This window comes from Acanthochromis polyacanthus, chromosome 21, assembly GCF_021347895.1.
Source record: "Acanthochromis polyacanthus isolate Apoly-LR-REF ecotype Palm Island chromosome 21, KAUST_Apoly_ChrSc, whole genome shotgun sequence".
NCBI classification, from domain to species: domain Eukaryota; kingdom Metazoa; phylum Chordata; class Actinopteri; family Pomacentridae; genus Acanthochromis; species Acanthochromis polyacanthus.
In genome coordinates, this window is record NC_067133.1 from 7,510,295 (window position 1) to 7,530,639 (window position 20,345).

The 20,345-nt window shown below is 41.6% G+C and overlaps 2 protein-coding genes across 2 annotated transcripts; both read right to left on the bottom strand.

The window, feature by feature from the left end:
- Positions 1-6,356: 6,356 nt before the first annotated feature.
- On the bottom strand, positions 6,357-11,509 carry LOC127531654 (uncharacterized transmembrane protein DDB_G0289901-like). Its single transcript, XM_051941401.1, has 2 exons — positions 7,464-11,509; positions 6,357-7,043 (listed from the first exon to the last, which is right to left on the bottom strand). Exons 1-2 carry the CDS (start codon positions 10,168-10,170, stop codon positions 6,997-6,999), a joined length of 2,754 nt encoding a protein of 917 aa, XP_051797361.1. The 5' UTR covers positions 10,171-11,509; the 3' UTR covers positions 6,357-6,996.
- A 2,365-nt stretch (positions 11,510-13,874) lies between these two features.
- Positions 13,875-20,279, bottom strand: LOC110966418 (keratin, type I cytoskeletal 17-like). Its single transcript, XM_051941490.1, has 6 exons — positions 19,429-20,279; positions 19,095-19,347; positions 17,110-17,238; positions 14,602-14,684; positions 14,363-14,522; positions 13,875-14,012 (listed from the first exon to the last, which is right to left on the bottom strand). The coding sequence occupies exons 2-6, from the start codon at positions 19,299-19,301 to the stop codon at positions 13,875-13,877; spliced, it is 717 nt and encodes a 238-aa protein (XP_051797450.1). The 5' UTR covers positions 19,302-19,347; positions 19,429-20,279.
- Positions 20,280-20,345: the final 66 nt, after the last annotated feature.

Genomic DNA, 20,345 nt, shown 5'->3' on the forward strand with positions numbered 1-20,345 from the left:
GCATTCACTGGCCTCAGATGATCCATTTACTGACTTGTCCAAGAGGCCAAATTATAATAACCATGATTTCATGTTGAAAAGCAATGAAAGAGGAAAATTTCTGCTATACATGTCTGTGTCTGAACAGATCACTGAAATTGGGTGAAAACTGAATGAAGTTCAGTGGAAAGTTGTAAAGCTGGGCACGTCTGAACATATTTCTGTGTGGTTTTGTACATCTGTCAGTGCAGTAATCCTCTGAGCTGATGAAGCGAACAGAGGAAGAGTAAAGCTAAATGATGATTAAAAAGACAGAACGTTGGCAGCTGATGAGCAGAAAGAGATCTGCAGTCTGTCCTCGTTGTGGAACACATACATTCAGAAATCGGTTTGTTCTCAAGCTTATTTCAGATTTTCAGAACAGTTTTATTGCGCTTTCCTGCAGATGGATGAGTTATTAGCACACGCTTTAGTTTACATTCTACTTGAATTGCCTAGCAGGGAGTGAAACAAAAATATTCATCAAAGAATTGAAGTCTGTGACATGCTGAAGTTCATTAAACTGCAAACAAACAGACAAAAATGACAACAAAGAGATTCTAAAAGAGATGTGAAATCAGCAGAAAACCAGTGCAAAATAACAGCAAAGACACACAAACAACAAGATGACACAAACCAATGAGAAAGGAATTGAAAATGAACACAAAGACACAAAAAACAATCACAACAGACGCAGAGAAACACAAGACAGATGCTAACAGATCAGTGAGATACAGAACCAGCAATAAAACGTTGATGGATAACACTAAAAAGAGCAGCAAGGAGGCGCAAAGAAACAACTGTAACACCTGCAAAGAGACACAAAACAGCCAAAATGAACACAAATAAATCCAAAAGTGACACAAATAGACACAAAAAACAAGAAAGAGTTGCAACCTAAGGAAAAAGAGATTCGCAACCTCAGCAAAGAGATGTCAACGGACTGCAAAGACGGAAAAAGAGATGCAAAATGAAAAGAAATGAATGCACAGTGAACACACAGACACACAAAATGACCAGAAACCAGTGCACAGCAATGACAAAGACACACAAAACAGCCAGAGAGACACACAAATGACCAGATGCAAACTGATGAAAAGAGATGATAGAGTAAACACAAAACTAAGACAAAGCAGCATCTAAGGCACATAAAACCTCTGCTAGAGACAGAAAACAACCAGAAAGAGACCAAAACCAATGACCAAGAGATGCAAAATGAAAGAAACAAATGCACAGTGAACACAACAAACTGACTAAATCTGAATGTAAAACTGACACAGACAAATATAAAACAATTAGAGAGAATTTCTGGTCTGTTTGCATTTAATGATCTATGTCTTTCCACCAGTTTGTTCATCAAGTTTTGATGTTTGGGAGTTGGAGGTGGACTGAAGACTGGATGGACCAGCTTTAGTCTAATTATCCTGCAGGACTTTTATTGCTCTGCTGCCAGCTCCTGTCAGTCACAACACGCCTATCTGTCAGAGAATCTCCTGCGTACATTGAAATACCTGCACACACCTGCAGCTCTGACAGCTTCACTGCTGCTGCAACAACAGAGCCTTAAAATGTTCCTGTCACTGAACGCCTCCTCCCTTTACTGTAAAGCAAACCAACCTGAGAGACCCTGAAGGCTGCGGCATCCAGTTTCACCCTTGAAAAAACCAAGAAGTCATTCTCAGAATTCTTTGTCTCCATAAATAAAACTAACAGCCACAGAACCCATATGCCTGAACCCCCAGAGCAGCCCTAAGGCGACAGTGGCAAGAAAAAACTCCATTTTAATGGGAAGAAACCTTGAGCAGAACCCGGATCATATGGAGGGATCCATCTGCTGCCGTTTGGGTTGAGAGGGACAGAAGAGGTAGAGGGATGGGAGGAGAGGAGGGTGGGGAACAAGGAACATCTAACAGACAGTGGGATACATGTATGATAAGATAGATGATACATACAAAGTACAAGCTGACATTGAAGTTGATTCAGAGTTTACTGTTATGATGTACGGCTCTGACATTAAATATACTACATATACAGCTTTAAACTAAGTTATTTTATGTTGTTATGTTATGTTATGTTATGTTGATACGCTATGTTACGTTACGTTACGTTACGTTATGTTATGTTACGTTATGTTAATTTTTCTTATTACGTAATGTTAAAGTTATGTTAGTATTTTTTGTTACATAATTTATATTTATCATTTAATTTTCTATTTGTCTAGTACAAGAGGGTACTCTAAAATAGCGGAGTCAAATTCCTTGCATGTGCTCATATACTTGGCAAATAAAAGTGATTCTGATTCTGATTCTGATTCTAGTAAAATTCAAACAGTATGTGATGAGCATATCAAGTATAGTGAGGGTGATGCAGAGTAGACTGGTAGAAATGGGCAGCTGGAAGCAGTGGACTGGAGGAAGGTCAGCAGCAGCATCCTGCAGTGGACATGATGGAGACTAGACCAGTTGGTGGGACATCAGCCACAGATCAGAAGCATCCAGCTCTGAGACCAGGGACACTCGGAGAAAGGACACAGGGGGAAACAGAGTGAGTGTAGTGCCATAACAGTCTTCTTCTTTTCCTTTCGGCTTTTCCCTTCAGGAGTCGCCACAGCGAATCAATTGCCTCCATCTAACCCTGTCTGCTGCATCCTCTTCTCTCACACCAACTACCTTCATGTCCTCTTTACCTATGAACACACCTTCCTCCCCTCCTTCTTCGACCAACAGTCGTCCATTTTCCACCGGCACCCTGTAGGTCGACAGCACCGATGGCGGTCGTTGTTAACCCGGGCGTCGACCGATCCGGTATGGAAGTCATACATTTGATTTGCATGTTTGATTTGGCCAAAGTTTTACGTGGGATGCCCTTCCTGACACAACCCTCTGTATTTATCCGGGCTTGGGACTGGCACAATAAGACACTGGCTTGTGTCCCCTTGCGGCTACATTAGTAATGCCATAACGGTATATGTATTAAATATAACGGTAGATAGATAAAGGCTCAGTGCATGAAGAGAGGTCCCCCAGCAGCTTAGGCCTATAGCAGCATAACTAGGGACAGAACTAAGGGACAATGAAGAAGTCAGTTGAGCAAATGAAAACTCCAACTGACCCCCTCAGGGTCAGTCAGTCAGCCCTAACTTTAAGATTTGTCAAAAAGGAAGGTTTTAAGCCTGGTCTTAAAAATAGAGAGGGTGTCCACCTCCTAAACCCAAACTGGGAGCTGGTTCCACAGAAGAGGAGCTGATAACTGAAGGCTCTGCCTCCCATTCTACTTTTAGAAATTATAGGAACAAGTAAGCCTGCAGTCTGAGAGCGAAGAGTTCTGCTAGGATAATATGGTACTATCAGGTCTTTAAGATATGATGGTGGTTGGTTGTTGAGAGCTTTATATGTTAGAAGAAGGATTTTGAATTCAGTTCTAGAGTTTACAGGAAGCCAATGATGAGAAACCAGTAGAAAAGAAATATGATCTCTCTTGTTAACTTCCGTCAGAACTCTGGCTGCAGCATTTCGGATCAGCTGTAGATTTTTGAGATTGGGACAACCTGATAATAAGGAGAAACAGATGCGAATCAATTCACCAAAGATTTCACATCTTTGGCAAAATGTTGACCAAAGACTGTATTTGAGTAGAAGTATGGACCCATCCATACATAAACACTTTCTGGGTACATAATACCAGCATCAACTGAACATTCTGCACACTTTTCTATTTCAAGGTCCAGTAACTCAAATGTGTAGCCTCGCCGCGCTAGACCCAGCTCTTAAGACACAAGGGTCTAGGAACGCTCGACAGGGAGGGAGGCGGGCTAAAAGGTTGTCTTTCAAATCACTCTGCAGCAATTGGGTAGGTATACAACCAATCAGCGCAACGAATAGGCTGACGTAGTTCCTAGAGCGCCGGATTGTGGCTAAGTCCCATTAGCTTCCCAACCAGCGGAGCCAACTGGTATATTAAGAATTTGCCATATCCTGTCGGCATAAGTCCAAATACGTCTTTCTTCTCAATGAAACACTTCAGTGCCGTCCTTTGTTTATCTTTCAAGTTGAATTTTAGCTTCAAATCTTTAAGGGCTGTGGCCAAAGCCGAGTCGAAAGATAACTGTTTATTGTGCGCCGGTTGTTTCTGTCAGAATCGTTGCGCCTCTGATGTCACTTAGTTACGCCTAACTGACTCTGACTCTACACTTCATGGTGATTGGTCCGGCCAGTTTTAGGAGAATCCAGCCTCGAGCCTTATGGAGGGTAACTAGACCCACCCTGGCAGAGAATTAAATTCGTTGCCGTGGGTTGTCTAGCGCGGCTAGGCTATCAAATGTGTTCTTTGCTGGATCCATTCAGTGATTCTGATCCGATGAAACTATTCTGAGTCTCCAACACATTTCATGGCTGTTGTTTTTATTTTTGGAGATAAACAACCTTTAAATGGCTCCAGTATACAGTATCCATGCAGTATCTAATGTATCTGTATTTATCTACTGTATATATGCATGTGTAAAGTATTCTCATATATACAGAGTCATATCTCTGAAGAAGTGGTAATTGGACTGAGCTCTGGGTCTCTGCTGCCCCCCACTGGTCAAACTGGAAGTCAACACGCACCTGGATCTCGTTTACCTGCACAGGTGAGGCAGCAGCTTCTCTTTCATCTGGGGAAAGTCAGGTTCATATGAAGACGTGGTGGTTTTTACTGCCCCCTGCTGACCATCTGCTGCACAGCATTTAGTTTATGTCAGCAAACTCCACGAACACCTGCTGTAATGTAATAGGTTAAAAAGATATTTTCTGTGTTAATATCCATTTTATTGATGCTTTTGTACATTAATATTGAGATCTAGGATACTTTAATGCTTTAATATTTACATTATGTATCATTATGTGCATTAATATCCAAGTTATTGTTACTTTAGTGTGTTAATTTATCAGGTTTTTGACACCTTTGTGCATTAATATCCAGGTTATTGATAGTTTAATGCTTTCATATTCAGGTTATTGGTAGTTTATTGCTTTCATATTCAGGTTATTGGTAGTTTTATGCTTTAATATTCAAGTTATTGATAGTTTAATGCTTTAATATTTAGGTTTTTGATAGCTTAAGACTTTAATATTCAAGTAATTGATAGTTTAATGCTTTAATATCCAAGATATTGATACTTTAATACTTTAACATCCATGATGTTGATAGTTTAATCCTTTACTATCCATGTTATTGATGGCTTAATGCATTAATATCCATGTTATTGGTAATTTACTGCTTTAAAGCTGCTGTCCGGAGTTTCCGTTTGTTTTCAATTTATATATCATTTTTTAACAAAGCTTAAATGTGTTAGTCTAGTTCGATACTATAATATAAAGTTAGTATAACGCGATATGAAAATTTATTCCTGAGCTCCGCCTTCCTCTCATAGACCCCCATGTTATTCCAAAAAGCGCCGGTTGCTGCCGACCAATCAAGTTCGAGCTTCAGCTTTGTCATGCTGTCAATCAACGGTTACGCGCACAGCAAGCAAGCCCATGCAGAGGTGGGCGAGCTACGCACTACGCAACCGCACGCACATTTGTTTTGCTTGTGGAGGAGAGAGCATCAGGGATCAGCAACTTCCAGAAAAGTTACCAGTCCCACGGCTTCTCAGGCCAAGAGACTGCAGGACGTTTTTTGGCTCGGGGTGCTCGCGTCGCTCCCCGACCACGGCCTCCATAGCCCGCCTGACGGCTTCGTTTAGATGCCCGACCTCTGGAGGAAAATGTTGGGGCGTCTGGGACATACTCTTTGTCAGAGGAGTCATGCAATTCTGAACTCTAGATAGAAATAAATAAACAATGTAACACATATACACGCGTAAATGCACTAAGTTTGATAAACAACGTCATCGAGAGGGATACACGAGTGTAATCACATATTGAAACTTTACTCGTTCGTCCTAGCAGATTCATGTTATTTTGGTATTAGGACAAGTTAGACTCAATACAGCATTCTAACGTAATTCCTTTATTATTTACTAAATGTACTAAATGTAGAAGAGGGGAAAACAGCAAAACAGGCAAGATGCTGCAGCACTCCGGGCACTTCTCTCATGTACTGCGCGCGTGCACAAATAAAGGGGCGAAATCAGAGGGAGGGTGGAACCAACAGTGTTTTGGGAGACGCTGCGATTCAAACTTGCAGCTTTAATATTCAGGTTACTGATAGTTCAATGCTTTCATGTCCATGTTGTTGATAGATTAGTTCTTTAATATTCAGGTTACTGACACTGTAGTGAGTTAATATCAGATTATTCGTATTCACATACATATGCATTAATTATGTATTTCAATTTAACATGAGTCAACATGGACACAGGTTATATATCAGCTTTATTTTCAGATTTAGATGTACAGAATAGATCAGAGTCCACCAGCACAGTGATAGATTATAAGCAACACCTGCATACTCTGTAAAATGGAAAGTCATCCAACAAAATTCAGTTTCAGGTTTTTAAATCAAAATGAAACATATTCAGGGTTGAATGCTGAAGGTGGTGACACCAAAACATCTCTGTAAACCAGAAACACACCAGTTAAGATGCAAAACAGCTCAGAAAAATACACCAGGTAAAACTGTGGGTTAAATACAATCCAATTGCTGATTATGATGCTAAAATGATTCCAGATTCTTTGCAATAACAAGTGAATATCAGAAACACATTCAGAATGTTTTTTTGTTTGTTGTTTTTTTTTTTTTACTGTGTTTGTCAGTAGTGGAAAGTACACTTTCTACAATCTAGCTGATTTCTGTTAACTTTCATGGGGACATTTTCCTGCACTACATTTACCTGATAACTGTAGTTGTTTTTCAGATATGTCTTTGTATTAGTAAAACTGATACATGTTCTGTGTTCATTAGAGCAGGTTTGTCTTCAGACAGATTATATTGCGAATGTGGTCAATTTAACGCCGCCCCGTTAGCCAGTTGGAGAACCATGACGTCATGGAGGCCCTAGGGGTCAGCTGAGGTCAGCCATCGCTGGAGGAGAGGAGAGGAAACTGCAAACAAGAAAAAACATGATTCTTTATTTTTTATACTGTCATCACTTCAAGTTTCAGTTTGTCTGAATGAGTTGTTTCATTGCAAATCTGTATTCATGTTTTACAGTTTGTTGATTGTTTCACGACTAGAGGTCACTGTCAGTTGTAACACTCAGATTATTGATACTTTTGTGTGTTTATGTCCAGGTTTTTGACACTTTTGTGCATTAATATCCAGATTATTGACATTTTGTGAGTTAAAATTGTGGTTATTGATACTTTTGCGTGGTAATACTCAGGTTCTAAATGTCAGTTATTGGTATCTTCACTAATCATGGGTATTAATATCAGTCCTGAAAAAACATTTGGTCTGTATGTGTCCTCGGATGTTTTGTTCTCATGTTTTTGTTGTAGTAGTTGTGAATTTAAAGCTCTTACCTGCAGCCTGTTGGGGTTGCTGTTGTGATCTCTGTTCATCTTTTTGTTTCTCCTTACTCTTCTTCCTTACAGCTGCTGATATCGTCAGCGCAGCCATCTTACAAACGCTGATTCTCTCCTTGTGGCCTCCGGCTCCACTGCCAGTGCTCCTGATTGGCCGTTCGCTGCTGCTGATGACTCGGCCCCCCGTGCTATTTGTCCTCCCTGACCCTGAGGAGCTGCTGATTCTTCCTCCACCTATGCTGCTGATTCTATCATTGCTCCCTGGACTCTGACTGCTGAGTTTAGACCCACTCCCAGTGCCGCTAATTCGATTCCCACCAGCTGCTGAACTGTTCAGCCACCCACCGCTGCCCCCACTGGACCCCATCCTCCCACCAGGACTTGGGGCTCTTTGGCTGGTGGTCGGCCACCCTGTGCTTCCCGCACTGCTCTTCCGTCCACTAACTGAGCTGTAAACCGGCTTCCATTCGCCACTGCCAGTGCTAGTGTATCTCCCAGAGCCACTAATCCTGTAGCTCGTGGTTGAAGTGCTGAGCATGCTGCCACTACTTGAGCTGCTTAACCTACCACCACTTCCCACACTGCTGCTGCGCTTAACAACACAGCTGGAGCTCAGCTTGCTGCCACTACCAGCACTGCTACGTCTTGATCCACTTGTTGTGTAGCTGCTTGGTGGACTGATCACACCGTTGTTGCCTCTAGCAGTGCTCACACGTCCAGTACTCCCACCATAAACCCTCCATTCCCCACTCCCTTCACTGCCGAACCTCCCTCCTCCTGGTGGGCTGAATGCTCGTTGCATGGCCACTGATGGGCTTCCTTCCCTCTCTGCACTGGGTGGACCATCGCTGCTAGCCCGCCTACTTATACGTCCACCATAAACTCTCCACTCTCCGCTCCCTGTGCTGCTAAACCTCCCTGTTTTTGATGTGCTTGTTGACAGGTTCATAGCTGTTGATTGGTATTCTTTGGCCTCTGTGTTGGGTAAGCTATTACTGCCTGCCAGGCTGCTTTTATGTCCTCCATAAGCCATCCACTCTCCACTTCCTCTGCTACCAAACCTTCCTCTCTCTGGTGGGCTCATTGCAAGCTTTGAGTCTACTGATGGGTTTCCTTCGTTCCCTTTGCTGGATAAGGTACTGTCACCATCCAGGCTGGTCTTTCGTCCAAGACTACCTGCATAAACTATCCACTCCCCACTTCCCCTCTTGCCAAATCTCCCTGTTTCTGATGCACTTGTTGCAAGCTTTGAGTCCACTGATAATATTTCTTCATTCTGCTTACTGGATCTACCATCCAGGCTACTCTTACGTCTAAGACTGCCACCATAAACCATCCACTCCCCACTTCCTCTACTGCCAAACCTTCCTGTATCTGGTTGGCTTGTTTCAGGGACCATGGACACTGACTGTTTTTTTTCACCCCCTGTGTTGCTGGTACTTGTACGTCCCAAACTTCCACCATTAACTATCCATTCCCCACTACCACGTACAAATCTTCCTCCTGTTGTAACAGCTTGTACGTTATCATTGCTGCTAACAATCATTGCCTTTGACTTACTAGCCACACTACTTAAGGTGGCATGTTCATTTGAGCTTCCAAAGCTGTCACTATTACCTGGCTTATTCACAACTTGCCTATCATGTTTTCTCTGTGCCATCTCATCACCTTCCATACTCTCTTTCTTATCTTCACTTGCGACACCACTTTCTACATCTCTTACACTTTTTTGATACAGACCTCCGAAACCAAGCTGTTCCTCTTTCTCTGCTATGATGCTCTGAACACCTGGATCTACAAACTCCACGCCTCTCGGACTCCTGCTCCTTTGAGTGCTAGAACCAATGTTTGTTCCACTCGAAGTGACTTCTTTTTCTTTGTTACATTCAAATGGTCTAATAACCAAACCCTCTCTGCCTGACTTAATGACTTTGGTATTTCTGTCCCCTTCTTGATCTCCATCAAATGATAATGACTGGCCTTCTTCTTTTGTTGACAGAATGTACTTCTCAACAGGTCTGACATGTACATTTGCCTCAGTTAGACCAAGACACGCGTCCTCATCTTCTTCTTCATCATTTAGATTCAGACAAGTCTCAGTCTCGACTGGACTCAAACATGTGTCACAGTCATCTGGGCTGGCAAACATTTCTGGGTCATTCGGATTCAGAAGCAAATCAGGAATCCCAACATGGTCATCCAGGTCAACTGGGAAAAACAGTTGATCATCAGTTATGCTCATTACCACATCTGTCTCATCTGGACTCAAACATATTTCTGGACTTGGGCTGGTCAATACATCAGCTTCTCTTGGATTTAGAACCTCCTCAGGACTGGAGGAACTAAAAGCAACTCCAGAATCTGTTAGACTTGTGGACATTGAGGCTTCTTTACCTGCCAAACCAACCAACTCATTGCCCAGCTCTGTAGAGTCCACCTTTACCTCAACAGCATCATTGATTACCTCCACTTCTATCTCGATTTTCTTGGACAATGCCAAATTCTGACCCAGCCATGGGACACCTTCTGTCTCTACTACTTCCACTTGGTTTTGTCCTTGCATTTCTACATCCTTGTCATCTATCAGGGTTACCTCATGAAACACTTCAACCTGAACTGACGCTGGCTCATGAGTATGAGATCCAGACTCCTCAGTGAATGTCTGGGACATCTTAGCATGGACAGAGTCTCCATTAGGATCCATCTGAGGTAAAATCACAGTTTCTGTCTCCTCTGTAGTTGTAGGTTTGCCAGGATCAGATATTTCAAAATGTGGTTCTGGCTTTATCTCAGGCTCAGCATAAGGACTGATTTTGATCGTCTCTATTTGACTGTTCTCAACTTGACTCAGACATATTCTGGACTTGGGTTGGTCAATACATCAGCTTCTTTTGGACTCAGAACCTCTTCAGAGCCAGAGGAACTCAAAGCAACCTCAGAATCTGTTAGATTTGTGGACATTGAGGCCTCTTTACCTGCTAAGCCAACCAACTCATTACCCAACTCGATAGGTTGCACCTTTACCTCAGTGGTGTCACTGATTATCTCCACTTCCTCCACTTCAATCTCAAATTTCTTGGACAATACAAAACTCTGACCCAATCCTGGGACACCTTCTACTTCTGCTACTTTCTCTTCCTTCTCTCCTTGTTTTACTTGACCTTTGTCCTCCATTAGAGTTACCTCATCAAAGACCTTATCCTGAACTGATGCTGGCCTATGAATGTGAGATCCAGACTCCTCGCTGGATGTCTGGGCAGCTTCTGATGTAGTTTCCAACTCATAAGTACTTATCTGTACAGGTGTTTTGTTCTTTGCATGGACAGGGTCTTCATTAGATGCCATCTGAGCTAAAGTCACAGTTTCTGTCTCCTCTGCAGCCGTAGATTTGCCAGGATCAGATATTTCAAAATCAGGTTCTGGCTTTACTTCAGGCTTGACACAAGGACTGATTTGGATCATGTCTATTTCATTCTTTGTCTCTGTTTTAGTCATTCCTGAACTAATCTCTATTTTGGTTTGGATGGCAGCACTACTGTCATGAACCAGAGTGGTGACTGTCTCTGTTTGAGAAGTCTTGACAGAAACTTCTTTGCCTAAGCCTTGGCTAATTTGAGCCTTGACAATCAAAGTGTTTGGCAGATCACAATCTTTAGCATGGACTTTAGATCCCATTGGGTTGCTCTCTTTCTCAACTGTGGTTTTAACTATCAAGGATTCTGTCCCAGTACGTTCTGGAAGAGCTCCTACACTCTGGGAGAAGGAGTGTGTCACATTAGCAGTGTTAATGGATCTTACTGGTGAGTTCTTTAGATGTTTGCTTTGGTCCCTCATTACCTGGACTGTGGCTACTTTTTCTGATTGTGGTGTCAATTCAACAGTGCGGATACAACTTTAGAGCCTGTCTGAACCTCTGGGGTCCTGAGATTTCCCTTTAGAACTCTGACTGTTTTGTCCACTGTGACATTTCTCCTGAATGTAGAAGGACTGGTTGTAATGCAGGGAGATGTGGTCACAGGCTGGGAGTTTAAGTGGACACTTGAAACCCTGTTGGGATATTAAAAATACAAAAAAAGAACAATGTTGAGATTATAAACAAAGACATGTACAATGGGCTTGAAATTTCTTAATATTTAGCTTGAACACATTCTGGAAATGTTGATAAATTTAGTTTTATCAGTTGATTATTCACTGAAGAATGCTTATGTTGGTTAAAAACTACCAAATGCTTGGCAAAAATATATATTTTACACACAGCAGAAGAATTATTGTGAGGTAAAGCATGTTAGAGTTGTAGTAAAAAGGCAAATGATGTGAAACTCCTGACTACTGTGATGTAGTTTGTCATTGAAAAGTGCTGGGTCTCTCTATTGGATTTCCATTATCATGTACCTCTGGTGTTCATTTCATCCAGGAGCCTCTTGTAGTCCTGGATCTCGGCTTCCAGCCGGCTCTTGATGTCCAGCAGGGCATCATAGTCTGCTGTCTGCTGAGCTGCAGCTTGGAGCACCGAGTCCAGGTCTCTGCAAAGGCCGTCGCTTTCTGCTGCAGGGCTTCCAGCTGGAGGACAAATGACTCAGTCTGCCCCTGACCAGAGACCTCCAAAACTGAGATCTGCACCGACAACAAGACAAATGATACTTCTGAATGTTCTGATTTTTTTTTTCAAATTTTAAAATGTAAAAATAAATCATTGACTTGGTCTTGGAACTTTTGGGTTTTGACTTGAGCTTGGCTGGCTTTGTTTTAGGTCTTTGGTCCTGTTAGTTTTGACTTGACCTTGATATGAGAATGATGGCTTGTACTTCAGTCACTATTAGTCTTGATTTAGATCTTGGGATTTGTAAGTTTTGACTTGGATTTGTCTTAGGATTTGTTGGTCTGAACTGGTTTTGAGATTGTTGCTTCATAGTTACAATCTTGGGCTTCTTGGTCTTGACTTTGGTTTGCTTGTTTTCTAGTTTTAGTCATGACATGGAACTTGTTGATTCAGATTTAGATCTAGATGTATTAGTCTTGAATTGGACTTAGTAGTCTGAGCTTAGATCTTGGAAGTTTTTAGTCATGACTTGTATTTCTTCTTGCGAACTTACAGGAATTTTTTGATAACGTTGGAACTGGCATATGACTTACCTGATCGAGATTTGGGTGTTGAGTCAAGACATTGCCTTTTTGGCCTTGTCTTGGGCCCTTTTAGTTTCTGCTTAAATCTGAGAATTATTCGTCTTGGCTTTGTCTTGTAATTCTTGGCTAAGATCTTGAGAATTGTTAGTCTTGACTTGAGGCTTGTCTTGAGACTTATCAGTCTTGACTCTGGAGTTTGTCTTGTCTTGAGACTTCTTGCTATATATATATATATATAATATATATACACACACCACACACACACACACACACACCACACCACACACCACACACACACACACACCATATATATATATATATATATATATATAACTTAGGACTTCATTATTTTGATTTGGGACTTGCTGGTCTTGAATCGGGATTTATTGGCATGGACTTGGTCCTGGGGCTGACTGTAGTTTTTGGTGTTTTTATAATTCACATGGGATCTGGTAGTCTGCTTACACTTTGATCTTAACACTTGGTCTTGACGTGGGGACCTGCTGGTCTGGGACTTGGACTTGACCTGGGGCTCACTGATTTATATTTAGATATTAGGATTGAGCAATCTGGACTTGGTCTTGATTTTAAAACTTCCTCGTCTAGCATTGGACTGGTTGGTTTGTATTTTTGTTATAGATCTTATTAGTCTGAACTGAGACTTGGCCTGGGGCATGTTGGTCTTGACTTGTTAGTTTTTAGTTAGAGGTTAAGACTTGGTTCTGACTCTTGACTTGCTGATCCGGACAAGGACTTTACCTGTGACTGAGTGTAGTTTTTGCAGTTTTTGGTAATTTCTTGAAACTTGTTGGTTTATGCTTATATCTGAAGACTTTTTGGTCTTGACTTGGGAGACCTGGAACTAGTCTTAGGATTTAGATTTTGGGACTCATTAGTTTTGACATGGAATTGTTTGAGTCCTGTGTTGGACCTTGGGTCAGACCATGGACTTTTCCTGGGACAGATCTTATATCTTGGAACATCACAGCAGGTAAACATTCAGAGATCAGGAACAGTGGTTAACCTCACCAGAGTCTGCAGTCGGATCAGTTCTTCTGTCAGAGTGGTTGCTGTCCTCCTCAGCTCCTTCACCTCGACCTGGTCCAAATCTGAACCCATGGCAGAGTCAAAGGTCACCTCTGGAGAACTCATTGTGGGCACCTGAACACAACACACCTGGTGAAAGGTTGTTTATTGGATTGAAATCCACTCAAATCCAATCCACTCCCACCAATGTTTCCCTGTTCACTTGGAGTTGGGTCTACCTGAGTCTTGAACCAGGACTCATTGGGGTTTCTGTCGAGCAGCCATCACACTCCTTGTTCTCAGGTGTTCCAGCTGTTGGAGCAGATCTGATGACTCAGCAGTCTGCATCTCCACAGCTAACACCCCCAGACCCTGAGCTACAAGCACTTGCACATTCTGGACAGGTAGACAGGAACACGACATGGTTTGTTCATGCCAGATCCAGATGAGTGTTGATGGTTTACCTTTTGAATGCTTTATTCATTGGGTTTTACCTATTGTCATTTTTACCTGTTGGTGTTTTACTTGACATGTTTTACATCTTAATCTTCTGCCTGTTGGTGTTTTACTTATTGTTGCACTATCTGCTAGTAATTTACCTGCTGGTATTTATTTGTTGGTGTTTTACCTGTCGGTGTTTTACTTGAAATGTTTTACATCTTAATCTTCTGCCTGTTGGTGTTTTACTTGTTCTTGCTCTATCTGCTAGTAATTTACCTGCTGGTATTTACTTGTTGGTGTTTTACCTGCTGGTGTTGTGTCTGCAGCTGTACCAGATTCTGCATTTGGTTGTCCAGCAAACTCTGCAACTCCGGCAGCTTGTGAACTTTTAGCTCTGCCTCCAGTTCCTTCAGGTCGTTAAGCTCCGCCTCCACCTTGTCACGCCGCTCACGCTCATTCTCACACCTTGTCACACAGCAGAGGATCATGGGATACACGTACCTGTGTGTGTCTGTGATGCTCAGATGTTAGTGTGTGGATCTACCTGACATTGAGGTTGAAGGCGTCGAGCTGAGCTCCGAGCAGCTGAAGCTTCACCTGAGCCTGGGCTGAGAGACAATCACCGATCTGGAAATCAGAGAGAGAGAGTTACCTGGACGAGGTTTTAGAGCGGTTTCACCTGGAGATACACCTGGAAGTATTATGAAAAGACTAACAACCCAGCTGAAGTGAACACATTTGCACTTGACAGAAAGCAACAACAATTAATAAATTAAAATAAATTCCTATTACGTCTACAATGCCTCAAGGCACCACAGTCCTATTATCACTCATGAACTTGTTTTATGGCTCTTATCCAGGTTGTTTTCACCTGACTAGATCCTTGCTGGTGTTGGTGTTGTATCTACTCTTTGGATAAAAGCATCTGCTAAATGATATTGTAGAACTGTAGAAGTACACCTGTATATAAAGTGGGATATTCATACTGTCACGAAAATAAATTAAAAGGTAACATGGCAAAAAGACAGAAAGAAGGAAAGATGAAAACAAAGAAGAGAAACAAAGATGAAATGAAGGAAGGAAACAAGGAAGGAAGGGCTGAATGATGGACTATATGAAATAAGGAGCAAGAGGATGTTTACATTTGAATACAGTATTATACTAGCCTAGCCGCGCTAGACCCATGTTCTGAAGACACAAGGGTCTAGGCATGCTCGACAGAGAGGGAGGCGGGCTAAAAGGTTTTCTTTCAAATCACTCTGCAGCAATTGGGTAGGTATACAACCAATCAGCGCAACGAATAGGCTGACGTAGTTCCTAGAGCGCCGGATTGTGGCTAAGTCCCATTAGCTTCCCAACCAGCGGAGCCAACTGGCATATTAAGGATTTGCCATTCCAGAGGAAAATTTTACTGCTCAAAGCTTGCTCTTCTACAGCTCAGGAGACAAATTTGAGATTCTCATGTCAGCCTCATTTTAGTTTCTATTTTGTCTAAAGGTTTCTCATACGTTTCTCCTAAAATTCACTAGGAGAAATAGGTGAGACAGGATAATTAGAGGGAGTCATACTTGAGACTTGTGGGAGATACCTTGCTAATCTCAATACAGTGTTTTTAATGGCTCCTTTATTTCTCCTCTGGAAAAGAAAATGAACATAGTGGAGCTCCTACGGAGCAATATGTGAGACTCACTCACACCTCCACATGAGCACGACAGACTTGGAATCAAACCACAACCTTCTGGGTGTGAGACAGCCACTCTACCCACTGAGCTATGCCACCCTATGCATATATTAATCTGCACACACACACCTTACAAATGCTGCAACAAATAAGAAGTTGCCAGGATACAGCCTAAACATCTTGAGGCACTTATAATAATATATGGTGACTTCAATCATGTCACCCTCTCCTCCCACTTGACTGGATTTATCATTCTAAACACCACGGATCATCCACTCATAATATCGTGATGAGCCTCTCTCTGGACTGCAGGACGGAGAGATATAGAAGATCTTTGTACCCACAGTGATCAGGCTTTATAATTCTATAGCAAATAGCAGATGAGCTGACAGACAAATGAATTTCCAGTTTGGGATGAATAAAGTAATCTGAATCTTTATTAATTAATTAAAAAAAATATCATGTGGATTACAATAAAGTCAACATGCTAGATGATTAAAAACAACCAAAACATTGATCTGAGTCTGAGAATTCAATGAGCGCTTGTGGAGATCTCTTCATTTGTTCTCTCTGAGCTTAGTATGAGATGCATGAACTGAAGCTGGGATGAGAATAGATTGAGTTCTTAGAGAGAGCTCTCTGATTTCTCAGCCTGAGATCACAAAGAGACACAAAAGTTGAGAAACTCTGAGAATTATACAAGAGCTTGTTGAGATCTCTTCTGAAACTTTAAAGGAGACTAAACTGAGATTTAGTGCATCTTATTGCTCAGGAGAAAAAAATGACACAGGAGAAATAAGCCTTAGTCTCAGTTTGGTGTCACACAGATCTCAAAGTTGTCTAGGAGAAGTAAATGAAACATTTTTGAGATCTCTCTTTTCCTCTGGGATATCCCGTTGGCATAAGTCCAAATACGTCTTTCTTCTCAATGAAACACTTCAGTGCCATCCTTTGTTTATCTTTCAAGTTGAATTTTAGCTTTAAGTTTTTAAGGGCTGTGGCCAAAGCCGAGTCGAAAGATAACTCTTTATTGTGCGCCGGTTGTTTCTGTCAGAATCGTTGCGCCTCTGTTGTCACTTAGTTATGCCCGCCTTCTGACTCTACACTTCATGGTGATTGGTCCGGCCAGTTTTAGGAGAATCCAGCCTCGAGCCTTATGGAGGGTAACTAGACCCACCCTGGCAGAGAATTAAATTTGTTGCCGTGGGTTGTCTAGCGCGGCTAGGCTAGCATTATACACTTTTTTCATTAATTGCTGTTAGTTACAGAGAGCTTCTTCTTTGTGTTCTACAAAACCACCAGATCACCTGGAGGAAAATCCAACATGGCGGCTGCAGGCTCAGCCTCTGATTGGCTCTGATTCCACCTCACCTGGTTCTGCAGCTGAGACGCCCTCCTCAGGTGTCTGTCCAGCTGCCTCAGCTCTCCAGGACACTTCCTGTTCAGCTCTTCCTGGATCTGAAGCTCCAGCCTCTGATTGGCTGCTTCCAGACGCTGCACCTGTATCCACCAAAGGGAGACAGTCCTCAGTACAGAACTCACTGATCAGCTGTTTTAATGTCCTCTGGTTCTTTAACCAACAAGTTTTAACCAGTTAAACACTGTTAGTCAGTACAGAACTCAGGGTGAGTTTTAAATTTTAATCTGGTTTTACACTGGTTTAGTATTGGTGTTTATATTGGTTTTACACTGGTTTTGGACTTGTTGATTGGTTTGAATCAGCTTTGTGGTTACTGATTGGTTTCTGACTGGTTTCATTTTTAACTTTTAGGCTGGTGCCATACTGGTTTTCTAATCGTCTTTAGACTGGTGTTTTAGATTGTTGGGATCTGTACTGGTTTACAGTGGTTTTGGTCTGGTTTTGGACTGGTTTTACACTGGTTTGATACTGGTTCTGTACTGATTTTGGATTTTTGGATCAGCTTTGGACCAATTTTGCAATGTTTTGTACTTTCATATTGTTTTGAACTGGTTTGTACTGGTTTCATATACTGTAAGTTTGAAGTGGTCATTTTGATACTGGTTTGAACTGGTTTTATAATGGTTTTGGACCAATTTTGCATTCGTTTTGAACTGATTTTATAATGGTTTTGGAATGGCTTCATATAATTTGAACTGGTTTTGAGCTGTTTAATTTAAGTTTGAAGTGTCACATTTTGGTTTTGAGCTGGTTTTGAACTGGAGGTGAATTATGAGACACCTCCCTGACGCTGATCTGAACATGTAAAGTTCCTGAAACTCACAGATCAGGTATTTTTATGTTCTCTGACCCTGAAAGCAAGAATTGCTTGTCAGATGAATTTCATGATAATTGTGTTTTTCTGTGCAGCTATTGGATCCTTCAGTTAGACAAGTGAAACCATTTTTAGATGTTTTTCTCAAATGTAAAAAAAATAAAACAACTGCAAAAAACAAAACAAACACCAAGTCCATTTAAAACTCCTACAAGAAATCTGTGACTTTAAAGTTTTATCATAAAATAATCATCTTTAATTAATCTTCAGTTTTAGTCAGAAACAAGCCCTGTAGTCAATTCAAAACTCTGTTCAGAAATTCAACATGTTTTATGCTCTGTTGGTCTTTAAAGGATAATTAATGGTCATGTATGATTTTCAGTTCAATTTAAAAATCAAGCTCCATCGAGAAATGTTGTATTTTGACAATTTGTTCTCAGTTTGGAAGATTTAAGGTTTTCCACTTCATGCGCAGATTGTGAGTGTTTCAATTTGTGCAGAACTCCACTGAAAAGTTGGATGTTTTAGTGTTCTCTTGGTCTCAAACCACAATAAATCATCCCTAATAAATCTCTCCATCATCAATGAATCAGAAAACAAACTGGGTTTTCTGACAAAACAAAAATCTGTCCAACATATTTTGTGTTCTATTGCTCTTTGAAGGACAGTTTAATTTCAGAATCATAGAACAGATACTGTGCTCATGTCTATTCAAAACTCCATTGAGAAATGTTGCGTTTTTTATCTTTATTTTCTATTAAATTTTCTTTGCTTGTGCGCTGCTGCTGGATCCATCGTAGGAAGGTTGCTGTGTTACTACCTCATGCGCAGATGGATTGTGTATCAGAAAAATCTGCTCTTTTTTTGTTGTAATGGTCTTAAAACTATAATAAATCATCCTTAATAAATATTTGTAATAATAATTCAGAAAAAAACAGATCTCTCTGTCAATGCAAAACGGACACACATGTGAAATCCAACATTTTTTGTGTTTCTTTGCTCTTATTTGAAACAATCCTGCACTCAGTTAATTCAAACCTCCATCAAGAAATGTTGTGTTTTTTTTTGCTCTAGAATCAATACTGAGCGCATTTTCTTTGCTTTGTTTCCTCTTCGTCCTACCTGCTGCAGGTATGACGCCAGCCTCCCGTTCAGCTGCTGCATCGTTTGTTTCTCACTGGACAAACAGAAGCTGCGGCTGCGGTCCGGAGCTGCAGCAGCAGCAGCAGCGATGCTGTAATGCACCGAGGCTGCAGCTCCATGCTGGACTCGGTAACCCAGAGCCGCCTGGCTCGCTCTGCTCCCTCGAAGAAGCTGCCACGGGGACATCTCTGCTGCCCTATGGTTGACTTTTCATCGCTGCTCCACCGTCCTGCTGCAGATTTAAACACAAATTGCTGCTTTAGAGTCTTATTCGACCACCAACGCAGGTTCTTCAGGCTCTTGCTCTTCCTACCTTCATCCTCCAGTAGCTGAGACTCGCAGCCCTGCAGGTGTTTTCTGTCTCAGGTGTGTCTGGGCTTGATGCTGCTGAGCTTTAATTTATTTTAACCTTTAAATCGCGTTATTTAGAACAGGTTTGAGCAGGACAGCAGCCCTGCCCTGCAGACTGTGAATATGACGCTCTCAGCACAATACAGCCCGTCAGGTTGTCACTTGTTCTTCAGGTGTTTTGGATCACTGAGTCCTGTAGCTGGAGGCCAAAATGCTCAGCAAGAAGCTGGGAAACAAAAGCCAGTTAAACCTTTAAAGGTCAACAGTGACTCTGCAGCATTTCTCTGTTTTCTTTCCTGTAATCGGCCTCATTAGCAGCTTTTTTTTTTTGTCACAGTTCATCCGGCCAGACAGAAGAAAACACAGAACCAAACGTGATCCAGACAGAAACCTTCTTCACTGTTTCACTCACATACATTCACTGCTTCAAACCCCCCACAGTGTCCGTGGAAATGGATGTTACTGTCTGGAACTGGTTCTATTGGCTGGAACTGGTCCTCCTGCTCAGGATGGACATTTGGACTGGTTTTAGACTGGCTTTAGACTGCTTTAGACTGGTTTTAAGCTGGTTTTAGACTGGTTTTGACTGATTCTGTTCTTTGGTTTTTAACTTGATTTTAGTTTGTGTTGATACTGGTTTGAACTGGTTTCAAAATTGACTATAGACTGGTTTTGGACTAATTTTGGCCTTGGCCAGATTTTAAACTTGACTTTGGACTGATTCTGAATTGGATTTGGACTTGGTTTTAAAGTTGGTTTTGGGATGGTTATAGACTGGTTTTATGCCAGTGTCAAACTTGGATTTTGGTTACTCTGGACATTTTTTTTCCCCTTGGTTTTTAGATTGGTTGCAGGCTGATTTGATATGGGGTTTAAACT